At 46.9% G+C, this 12,135-nt stretch overlaps 1 protein-coding gene across 2 annotated transcripts; it reads left to right on the plus strand.

Moving 5' to 3' along the window:
* Window positions 1–7,517: 7,517 nt before the first annotated feature.
* LOC142803280 (uncharacterized) lies at window positions 7,518–11,644 on the plus strand. 2 transcript variants are annotated; one of them, XM_075888407.1, is made up of 3 exons: window positions 7,518–7,768; window positions 9,629–9,727; window positions 11,156–11,644. In XM_075888407.1, exons 1-3 carry the CDS (start codon window positions 7,567–7,569, stop codon window positions 11,305–11,307), a joined length of 453 nt encoding a protein of 150 aa, XP_075744522.1. In that variant the 5' UTR covers window positions 7,518–7,566; the 3' UTR covers window positions 11,308–11,644. The 2 variants fall into 2 exon arrangements, with proteins under 2 accessions (XP_075744522.1, XP_075744523.1); XM_075888408.1 differs by lacking the exons at window positions 9,629–9,727; window positions 11,156–11,644 and adding an exon at window positions 8,194–8,778.
* The last annotated feature ends 491 nt before the right edge of the window (window positions 11,645–12,135 follow it).

The raw sequence follows: 12,135 nt of genomic DNA on the forward strand, positions 1-12,135 counted from the left end.
TATTCTTACCGCGAAGGAAATTGAATAAAGTACGTTTGTTATTCCATTTACAGAGGTACTCGAGATGTTCTTGATCATATTGCTCTTTTGCTCGCGATACAGGGTGTTTAAATGTGGCCGCAATGAACTGATAATCCTTCCAATTTTGTGGAATTTAATTGTATATAAGTCTTTTCGATGCAACTTTTCTTCTTCTATAGTCTCGTGTGCACTCAGTATTCTACCATCTGCTACGTGTGGCACTTTTGGTTGACGCCGAAGCAATCACAAATTGTGTTCTCGAGGATTTCTAAAGTGGAACAGACCTTTTTGCCGAGGTCTTTATTTTTACCACTAGGCACTGTAATAATATTAGTATGTAAGCAGACTTTAAATGTTTTGTAATTCATCAATGTTTTCTCGATTTGTTAAAATATTTTATAGGAAATGCGATTTCAAAGTATACATGAAGATGGCCACTATTTGAAGAGAAATCAATTGTTCTCTAAAACTTTATTGAAACACTCGAGTTGCAAAACGTAAAAACTAACTCCGGTAGGGTCCGTCCGCGAATGAATGTAGGCTGTCTTTCATTTAGGCAGGTAAGGTTTTTATGAATCATACAATCCCACAGAAGAGTACTGGAAGACTCTGTTCGAAATCCACACGAAACTCGATGTCAGTTTAAATCACCAGTCAGAAGGAATTAATTCTTGCAACTAGCTAAGGCAGTATGTAATCGTTGAGTATTATGCACACCCGTAGGAAAATATTCGTTTATGAGGGAAAAAGGGCGGTGCCCTTGCAGACTGAGGTCTATGGCCAAAATTTCACAGTATGAGGACATCAGCTGAAAAGCTATGTCCGCTGTGTGGCAAAATTTATTCGAGACTAGTATAATTAAACCACTTCCTAGTGATGGACGGTCTAGCCGAAACGATGATGGAAATAGGGAAGGTTCGTTGTTGTTTGCCTGGCCACTGCGGTTCACACCCACTGTTGGCATTGACCAAGATTTAATTGGTTTTATACATTCACATAAAATATAATGTACATTGTTTCACATCCCGAAACCACGATACGATTACGAGGGGCGCCGTAGTGGGGGCTCCGAAATTTTCGACTGTCTGGCGTTATTCAACGCGTCTGGCATCGCACCGTATACAAGAGCCTCCAGCGTTTCACCTCCCTCGATATGCGACCGCCGAGGACGGCATCGAACCGGCGACGTTCGCATCAGAAGCCGAGCACAGCCGCTGCTCGACCGAGGCGCAGAGCACATTTAAAACGTAGGAATAGCGTTACTTATCGAACACACAAATTACTAGTTAATGAAGAGAATATTTAGGTTAACGATAAAAATTTCGAAAAGGAACAAAGCTTTCAATGCAGGTAGTACATGCCGGCATATCCAATCTAGAATACATGCTCCTGAGGTGCCCCTCATTACGCTACGGTGAAGTCATCATGCGGTCTAAAGGGGAGGCTGATATTACCAGCCCCTGACTCGAAGAACTCTTTTATGGACAGTTTGACGGGCCCGCGGCGCAGCAGAGAGACTTTGCTTTTCTGTTCCCAAGTCGGGGCGACCCGCAAAGTGCTCGGGGACATTCCTTGGGACGATAACAAAGTTTGTTGTTGTTGTTGTTGTTTTCCTCTGCAAATGGCTCGTACTCAAAAAAGCGGATTGGCCGTTTATAAGGTGAATTTGCCCGATACTTTCAGCATTGCTTCTTTCCTGAAAAAAAAAAGCTTTTGTTATTTATTATGATTTGAAGTGCCAATTGCAAATTTGCAGAAAAATAAATAAAGGAAAAATAGTGAGACCATACTTTAGCAAGAAAATCGTTTAGTCGCAGAGATGTTTTCCTGAACGGCGAATCCATCCATCCACCCGTGCCTGCCTACTCTTCTTTTTCTGGCCATGCTCTGGTAATGGGCACGCGTCTTTTTTCGTGGAGAAGCAAGAGTCGAAGAAGACAAGACGGCGGAGGACGTGTTCTACTCAGCCATGTCTGGAACAGCGCTCAGGACCGTTCGAAAGTCCCGTGAGTCGAGTATATATACGTTATGGATAGTCTTATGTGGTGAGTCACCGTAAACCGATGACACGAACGTTCGTGATCGGAACTTCCTGTCTAGTTGTTGTGAGGCCATAGCTTGTTAACGTGATCGTCGGTCAACTGCCGGCTGGTGTTATAAGCAGCTGCTATGTTTTGCTCCTGTCTCAGAGCTCCGTAAGATTATTCACAACAGTGAACAACCTATACTGTAGACCTTCTTTACTTAAACGACACTGGCCGAATTGACGGAGGCTTTATTCCCTAATTTCAATATTTACATTCACCAGCTGGCTTCGCTAATGATACGTCCTGCATCAGGATTGGCTCAAATATCATCTTAATAACAGTTCAAGTGAAAGAAGTTCTCGTGAATTGTGGCCCCCGATAACGTTAATTTGCGTCACAGCTGGTGTTGAGAAGCTATTACTAGAGCTTCCAACATAAAGCTTCAGATATATGGCCACGGCCGGACTCGACTCCTTCTCCGGCACTCCCCTTACGGCCTTCGCATTGGGGCGTTTTGCTGCCTGCCGCCGCAAGTTCGGGGTGGCGCTGCTAGACCACTGTTGCTCCGCCGCCTCCAAGCGCGTTCACGGGCGCAGTGTGCGCGCCACAGCGCTATGGCCCTCATCACAGCGCTGAGTACGACGAACAGAACCAACTGCGGCGCCTGAATTCTTGAAGATGAACGTTTTATCCACACAATACAGCTCGGTCGTTGCATGTGATGAGGTTAAAATGGTATAGTCGACCTCTGAGAGCACCGCTTACCCAGTCGCAACCATTTCGGCAGCTTTCCCGGATTTTCGCACATGCGTGTTGTCACAAGCAACAGTAATCCATTACAGCGCACAAAATTCAGAGAGAAAAAGCAATACTCATTTTGTTGTAAGGTGGACTAGAACTTAAATAAAAAAACAATTTCTGTGCGAGGTGAGCACAAATACCTTTTTCTTTCAAACCCTCGCTAGCAATACAAATTAACACAAATACAAATGCATGGTACAAATAAAGCGAACCTCCATGACATACTCATCACAGTCTGAAATATTTTCTAGACGGCTTGTGCACATACGCAAGTGGTTTTTCATTTCTATCGCTCACCATCTTGGTGTAGTTAACGAGAAGTCTGATGAATTTGTCCGCAATTAAACGAGCTGCGCGCCTTGCGTGGCTGCTGTCTACACCCTCTGGGCAGAGGAGGACGGGTGATTGTTCGAGATGTGGGGTAACCAGAAGTTGCAGCACTTCATGCACTTTTGTAAGCGGAAGTTTGCTAGCAGCTTTTTCAAAGAAAGTAACAATGTTGTCCAACAGTGTCAAAAACATACGATTTGGGTAGTGGAGTGACCTTTTGTCCTCGCTGTGCAACAGAACATACAAAGGATCAGCTTTGTTCGTAGTCGTCAGCATCGTAACACAAGCATCACACTCGAACTCACTGACGAGCTTCAAGATGTATCCACCAACGTACACCAGACCAGAGTAGGTGACAGACGGCGATGGATCACACAGCTGTCCCTTCAGGTTCTCGAGGTCTGCAAGCACTTCTTGTGGCACACTCAGCGCTAGCTCCTCTGCATAAGCATCCTGCACTTCCATTTGCTTTGAACAGAGGGCTTTGCCCTTTACAATGTTGTCCAGGGCTACTGTCACTGAACGCGCATCTAGCACGTCGTTGTCCCCACACATGGACCTTAGCCGGCCAAAGAGTGCCTCCACAGGATCACTGTTAAAGTTCTTGGTAGAGACGTACTTGACACCCCTTCTTAAAAGAAACCGTGTTGCGTCCACTGTGGCCCTCGACGTGAACAACAAAGCAGGAAACGTTTGCTCTGTGAATGCACCTTCTCCCGATGCAAGTGAAGCCTCTTGTACCTCTTTTATGTAGTCGGAGCACACTCCCCGTGGGTAGACGGTGATGACTCCGCTTTCCGTTTCGTCGGCTGTCGAGGAGCCAAGGTGGCCGAGGGGCCACGCGCTGCAGGTTCTTTACGCGGCCTCTTCGTAGCCGGGACCATATACGAAGGATACTGATCGAAGACCGTGGGCACGGCTCCTGGACGCAGTTTCCGGATACGATATCCGGGAACATAGTCATTTTCCGTGAAGTGTTTGCTGCACACTACAGTCGATGCGGACTTGTCATTGATGACGAGGTTTTCACGTGAAACATTTTTCCTCCACTTCGAACACAGTTCCTCATCGCTAGGAAATTGGTGGTACGACACACCCGGTGTCTTCCCTTGCTGTGACTTACACAGCGGCACGCAACAATAAACCATGGCTACGCTAGTGCAGTTAGCGTGTCTGAGCGTGTCTGATGCACTGTTTACCCGAGGTCATCGAACGCAGTCAAGAAAAGTCTACACTCATATCGTCGACGAAACAGTCTGCGCAACGGTGCGCGCACCGGAAAGTCAGGTTTTACACACCAACAACCACAAGCGTCTGTCCGCGAACAAACAGCTGCCGATGTACGTACAAAGACCACGTTCGCGATGAGCCGATCCGCACGTGGTAATTGAGGAGACGCGACGACGCGGGGAGCCGGCGGAGCTTACAGTGAGGTGGTGCTGCCCTCGTGCGGTTAGCCGCCGCACTACGCGTCAGAAAAAAATATATGCGCGGCGCCGGTATTGAGAAGGCCGAGCGTGCGGAAGGAGCGTCGAGTCCGGCCGTGATATGGCAAAACCAGGCCAGAAGGGAGACACAAACGACATTATCCAATGACAGGGTGCTTGTACGGTGAATGGACTAGAGCCAACCAATGCATCTGAGCCACTGAGGCCCATCCCGCCCGCCCCTGCGTATGGTGGGTATTGGGGCGGTATAGCGCATTCTGACGGTTGTTGGACTGATCAAATAAGGCCCCCTCAAAGTAAACAGATGTACCATGCTCCCGCAGAGGAACAAACAAATAAGAGGCAGGGTATATTCCGTAAAAGATTGGGCACTTGAAGATTATTTCAGCCACCCAACTATAGTCGTTATCTAGCTTGCTCGCGTGAAAACTGAGCTCTCACCACTCGCCTATCAAGAGAGTTATGTCACGCTGATAGCACACACACCATACGGCGATCAGAAGGCGCAGAATCAGAAGGCGATCAGAAGGCGTGACATATAGTGTTAAATAAACAGCGAAACGCAACTCACTTCTCTATTCAGCGATAAGTTGTTATTATATACGAATTTAATGAACACAGACGCATATTTTTCTCTACCATAGTATAAACGTTATACTTGGTCAACACTTTTACGTCCATTTACCACGTGTAATAGCAAACACACCCCGTCGCGTCCTAGTCCAGAGTCCAGGCAAGGGTGGCCGGCTGCCGCCCGCTGACACTACAGTTACGTACGTAGCGTTTATTGGCAAAAATTTTAATAAATTGATGGTCTTCCTGTGTATAATGAATGATTTGAAACAAATGGTAGTACACGATCACCATCTTGAAGTGATCCGCAGAATGACGCGTTCTCAATCTCCCATGCTGCAGCGAATCGTTCGTGGGGTCACAAGCTGACCTCTTCACTCGCTGGCTATGGTCGCCGACTGGAGTCCATGTCGACCCTCATGAGGCCCAAGACGAGTCCACGCAGAAAGTCCGGTGGCGACTTCCACACAACCTTCTCCGCACTCTACCCTAGGCGAGGGTTCATTAGTATTTATTTATTTATTTACTTTATTTATTTTTGAATTATTTTAGTGTACCCATGGTGAGCATTGCATAAGGAAGGGGGGCTTATAGAACAAATGACAGCAAAAAAACCGACAAATAAGAGTCAAGTATGTTTATGATAGTAACGTGCTTGTAGAAAGTGTTACAAATAAATGCAACTGTGAAAGCAATGCAACAATTTGTTGCAACCACACGAACCTTGATGGTGCATCCAGTGGCGGCCGAAGCTCGCTGTAAAACATAACACCACCACCACGTTGCTCGATCTAGATGTAACGTGATCGCGGTTTCATGTGTTTGGAATAAGAGACGGGTGCCCATGCTAAATTTATAGAGTGAAATTTGTATTCTGCATGCGTAGTCTGTCTTACACTTAAGTGAAATCTTAGCGCGTGACTTCGCGGTGCGGCCAGCGCGGCGCTGCAGTCGCGCGCCGGCAGCAGCTCGCGCGTGCGCAGACACTTGAGGGGCACAGTGCTGAACTGCGTCGTATGCTACGGTGACACGTGACTGCGGCGCTGGTGGCACCGCGTACCATAGCTCTGAGATTTCTCCTAAGAGTGAATCATACTCTACGCGAATGAGCCAACTGTGGTAAGCTATCTATAGCTACTCAAAAATTGGCGTGAATTATAACATGTACGGGTGTACTCGCAAGACTACTTAGTCCAACTTGGGTGTCAAACTTATTACAAGAGTGTCTTCTGTACCGGAATCACAAGTATAAAGCAGTTACTTCAGAAAAAACAGCTGTACTAAAGGCAGGACCTTGTTTCAAACTTTTCTGGAGCCTCTCTTCCTCTTGCAACATCTTCGAGAGTAGTGATACCCCGAAGCAACAAAGGTTTTGTTCTGGTGCTTTTATTTTAGAATACCGTTAAAATCAATCACATAATAGGAAAATATTAATGCAGATAAACGTAAGACTTTTGTTTATTACTTCTTGACAAATTCATGAAACCATCTTCAATGCAGGGTAGATAGAGAAGGGTGGAGACAAATTCGCTGAGAGGAAGCCTTTGACGACGTGTGCCTAACGCGTACGTGCAGAAAGTTTAAATCGATTGTTATAGAGTGTAACGATCTGAAATTGTGTGTTTAAAAAAAGCGTTTAATGATTTGGAGTACTTCGTACTCAACTTTGGGAAAGAGAGAGCGGTTCTGACATTTCTGCTAAGTGTTGTTTAGAAAAAAAAATGTAAACGCTTCAGAGCTCTATATGCACTCTACAATGGGAGCACCATAAGCTTTCCCTGTACCCATTTCAATCCATCTTTGTGTTTAGAAAAAAGTTAGCGATTTAGAGCACTTGGTATCATACTATAGGAGAGCAAGAAGCCATCCCGTGGGCCTCACATTTGTTGAACAGCTGTTGGAGTGGTTCACGGTTAAAATATATACGCGGTACTTACGCGAGAAAATATGCCTTAGCGTAATTGACCGGTATGCATATAATTAGGATGATGCTAATTAAGGCGATGGTGATTATAACAGTTCTTTTAGTAAAACAATAGTATTTAAAATTATCATAGTAAGCTAGGTAGCTCACAAGCTTCACTGTTAGTACAGCGTTAGTGCAAATTGCCCAATTTTTTATTATTCTGATGTTGCACGTGAGGTTGTTAGCTTATGTGAAACCATCAATCCTGCATGCCGTGTACAAGCGACCAAACATACATCAGGCCTAGCTGAGCCGAAATAATGAACCCATGGACTGCTGTATGATCATATACTCGCTGCTACTTACCATTCAATAGGGAGCCATATCTAGCGCGTAAGTCGTCGGGCTGCGTTGAGTATGCATCTTATACGCCTCCTCCTTTCGCTCCCCGTAACGCAGCATGGACTTCAGCGATTCGCTGTGGGACGACCGCACCCCTCTGGAGCAACTGCTGCTGATGGGACTGTGCTTCGGCCTGTTCCTGCTGATGATCAGCGCCACGTACTTGGCCTACTTCTCGCACACGTACAACCTGCCCAGCCGACGACACGTCTTCGGCATGGAGTTCGACGTCTGCACCAAGGAGGTCTGCGTTGAGCATGGTACGACACTGAGGGTCGCGTGTGGCCTAAAGCCAGAGCAGCCCGGTTAATCATGGACCTTAAACTATGAAGTCAAATGCATGTCTTTCGAACTCGTTGCTTCTTAATCCCCACAAGGTTAAAATGACTCCAATAAAGAAAAACGCTTTCTCGGGTGATAACACTAGTAATATCGTCATTAACAACAATACGTAAAATATCATTCAGCAAAACGATACAGCAGATTCGACGGTGCTGAATCACGAATGCCAGTGATATGGAAATGTTGCCCGGTTACCATAGTTACTGCGCAACGAATGTGACAAAGTCAATAATAGGCCGTTTCTGACAGATTCCGTGTCATACTTGACGCGAGGTAGATGCTGACAAAAGTAGCTACGGATTAAGAATGTAACGACTTCGACGCTAAATGTTTCTGCACTCAGCGCGCCTGCTCGAGTCGACGCTGAACCGTTCGGCCGAGCCGTGCGGCCACTTCTACGAGTACGCCTGCCACCGGTGGCCCCGCACGGTGGCCGCAGGTCTCACTGAGAACACGAGCAACGCGTGGACGCTGCTCAAGAGAAACGTCATCGCCGAACTCGAAGGCGAGCACGGGCTTGTTTGACTTCCCGCTTGAGGAGGGTATTTCGGGCTTCCTGGTTTCTGGCATAAACGTGGCAGTTTTGTCTGCGCGCCATACTTCCTAGAGCTCCTGAATTGTTGAACTTGACTTTGTACATCTTCAACAGACAGCGCAGGAGCAAGCAACTGACAAAGAAGGCAACGGGGACAATGGTCGGTTGTCTACTTCTGCATCATTTGTTGAAGATGGATTGCCAACTAGCCCAAAGTAAAACCTTTGCTTGCCCACAAAACTTCAGAAATGCTTGCGCTGCAGCGAGCCATTTGCGCCGTCGCGAACCGCCGCCAGAGCATTTGGTGGAAAGCCTCGTACACACAATATATCAGTTGTTGGTGGCCGCTTGGTACTCGGAAATTATTGGTAGCTTTTGAAAGCGCAGAGAAAAAGAAAAAAAACAATAAACCCAAGTAATAACGCACGAGAATTGCTATTTTGAAACCGAGTATATAGGTGCGACCCTTACAGAACTGGGACAGGAGAAAAAGCTAAACAACACAAAAACAAAAAAGAGAGACGCTAAAAGATACACGGTCGCCAGGCAAGCGTCCACTCATGTAAACATGTGTCAATGACATATGTACCCGGAAAATTAAAAAGAAATAAATTGAGGCGTAGTCACTGCTGGTTGCATCAACATATTCGAATACTTAACGTATACAGTGTGTAGCTGCGCCAAACGCGTATTCTAAACAGTGCAGCTCTTTGCTTGTTAGCCCTCTTTATAGCTCTTCCGCGGCTGATGTTTTTTTTTCGTTTTTTACATTTTAGAAGCCATAAATCAGTACCAACAAACCTGATCTCAGTGCTTGCCTGAAAAAGAGACTATTCTATTGCTTTACAATGAAAGAATAATGGAGAGGAGAGAATCATGACTCCCCTTAATAAGGCTTCTTGTTCCAATGATGTAACATCCTGCAGGGTTTGACATGTTGAAAGGACTTGCGTGATGTAACACTCATAGATCAGTGCTTATCACCTTATAAGCACAGTAAGTGGGGTGCTTATAACTTGTAGTGCATAACATGCATGAAACTTGTAGTGGTGCTACTTATTGACTGAGTATGAACACTCGTGTGGGTCAGCGTGGCCAGTGCAACTTGTTGTTGGACGTTGGTGAGAGCTGCGAGGTTGTACCGATGCTCGTCGTATCAGCGTGAGAGCAGTTGCATCTTGCACGCGCAGGACCCATACACAGCTCGTCTTATTCTTACGATTGCCTACTCTTGTTCATTTAGGCATCATGGGCAGACTCATCAAGCGGCGGAACGGCGGCGCAAAGCTGATACCCGTGCAGGAGACGGCAGTTCACTTCTACCAGTCTTGCACCAACTGGAGTGAGTCATTTCATTTGCGACTCCCCTTAATAAGGCTTCTTGTTCCAATGATGTAACACACACACACACACACACACACACACACACACACACACACACACACACACACACACACACACACACACACACACACACACACACACACACACACACACACACACACACACACACACACACACACACACACACACACACACACACACACACACACACACACACACACACACACACACACACACACACACACACACACACACACACACACACACACACACACACACACACACACACACACACACACACACACACACACACACACACACACACACACACACACACACACACACACACACACACACACACACACACACACACACACACACACACACACACACACACACACACACACACACACACACACACACACACACACACACACACACACACACACACACACACACACACACACACACACACACACACACACACACACACACACACACACACACACACACACACACACACACACACACACACACTCACACACACACACACACACACACACACACACACACACACACACACACACACACACCGCAAAGACGAAGCAGTATATGCAATAGCAACAAATTACGTTATACGAAAGAAGGCTAACAGCTTACTTTTTTGGATACGATCTCGCGTAACTCCGCAGTTTATTTGAAAGAAAAACTATACTCAAGGTTATGACGCGCACCATGACGCATTTTTTTTCCACCAAGACATCCCTGAGGTTCCAGCACGCTCACTGGGACGAGAGAACAGAGCAAAAAATTACAGCGTGCGACAAATATCTGTAACACAATTCGTACATGAAAGATTCATAAACTTTTTGTGACAGTCGACTCGTGAGGCCATAAGCTCCTTTAATGCCTTTAATGAAGCTATTTGATGGTTACTTGGAAACATCCTGCAGGGTTTGACATGTTGAAAGGACTTGCATGATGTAACACTCATAGATCAGTGCTTATCACCTTATAAGCACAGTAAGCCGGGTGCTTTTTGTTATTTTCTGAATCAGTACTAACGCACTAGTAACCCGTTTACGCTTTTCGCCACTCACGGCCACCCTGGCTCTGCCTTCTCCCTCGCGGCTAAGGCAGGGCCTCTTAATTCGTAAAACGCGCAACGCAGCGCTCCGCAACGCGGTCGGCCTGGAGCCGCTGCGCGACGTGCTGAGCAACCTGTCGGTGCGCTATTGGCCCCTGCTGGACGTGTACGGCGAGGAGTACAACGCACCGCGCATCCTGCTCAGGCTGCTGCTCAGGTTGCGCCTGGAAGTGTTCGTCTCTCTGCGCGTGCAGCGAAGCCTGCGCACCCGATCTCATTACGTTCTCAACGTGAGCATGTTGCTACTTCTGTTTACTTCCGATGCTTTGTCATGTGCAGGGTGCAGGAGTTGGCTACAAAGACACCGGTTGAGGACAACCAATCACACAGCCACGAAAACAATGAGCTGTATGTATTCTACTGTACGTGAGAGCTATAAGCTCTTCCTTCTAACCTTCTCCAACTGTTCAGAACAAAAAATTTGTAAATGACCTAAATCACTATGTGGTACTGTATTAATCAAAACTAACCGACAAGATAGTTCATGAAAATACAGTGCATGTTGTTTCTAGTAAATATGATGTGAATGAGAAGAAAATATAGTGAACGAAAAGGTAACTTGCTGCTGGCAGGGAGCGAACCTGCGACCTTCGAATAAAGCGTCCGATGTTCCACCAACTGAACTATACAGCGGCGCTCAATCCCCCGTGCACTGCATGTGTCGTATGTGTATGCGCGGGAGTGTTAGTGCCACCAGTAGCCATGACGAAGAGTCCTGACTTAATGGTGGCGCTGACTAACCCTCCCACGTTTAAATTCACACATATACCCCCGTCACTTGGGAAGATGCGAGCGACATTTTTCGCAGCATGACTTGGCCAAAACCACGCGCATGCGAAAGTAGCCTATGCCATTTTTTTCCTTTTCTTTGAGTGCCCGGAAGAATACCTATGCAGGGACTTTTCTGATTGCAGACAGTATGACTAGAGGAGAGCATGGTCTGTCGTTTTGTTCTCTTTAAGAGCGAAGCTCCTTAGGCCCGCACTCCGCCGCCATCGCCCCCACCGAAGCAACACCACCTAGACTATAGTCTAAATGGTGTTGGCCGAAGCCCCCCCCCCCTTCAAGCCGTCGCTGCCCTCTACCTTCATGCCCTCTACCTTCAAACCGTCGAAAGCGCGAAATCGTTGTTTTGCCTTGCCGTCTTCACCCCAGTGGCATTTTCGCGGTTCCACTGTGCCCACTGGTTGGTCGGTTGCCTGGGCTGGCTGGTGCTGAGCGGCATGCGCCGCACACGGACCCGCTCAATCGTTCCCCCC

This window comes from Rhipicephalus microplus, chromosome 3 (assembly GCF_043290135.1).
Source record: "Rhipicephalus microplus isolate Deutch F79 chromosome 3, USDA_Rmic, whole genome shotgun sequence".
In the NCBI taxonomy this organism is placed as follows: Eukaryota; Metazoa; Arthropoda; class Arachnida; order Ixodida; family Ixodidae; genus Rhipicephalus; species Rhipicephalus microplus.

Bases quoted from the DNA above. Each gene is read 5' to 3' on its own strand.
- LOC142803280 (XM_075888407.1), top strand. From the start codon at position 7,567: ATGGACTTCAGCGATTCGCTGTGGGACGACCGCACCCCTCTGGAGCAA. The intron at 7,769-9,628 runs GTACGACACTGA...TTGTTCATTTAG, and splicing joins GGAGGTCTGCGTTGAGCATG to GCATCATGGGCAGACTCATC. The intron at 9,728-11,155 runs GTGAGTCATTTC...TGTCATGTGCAG, and splicing joins CCAGTCTTGCACCAACTGGA to GGTGCAGGAGTTGGCTACAA.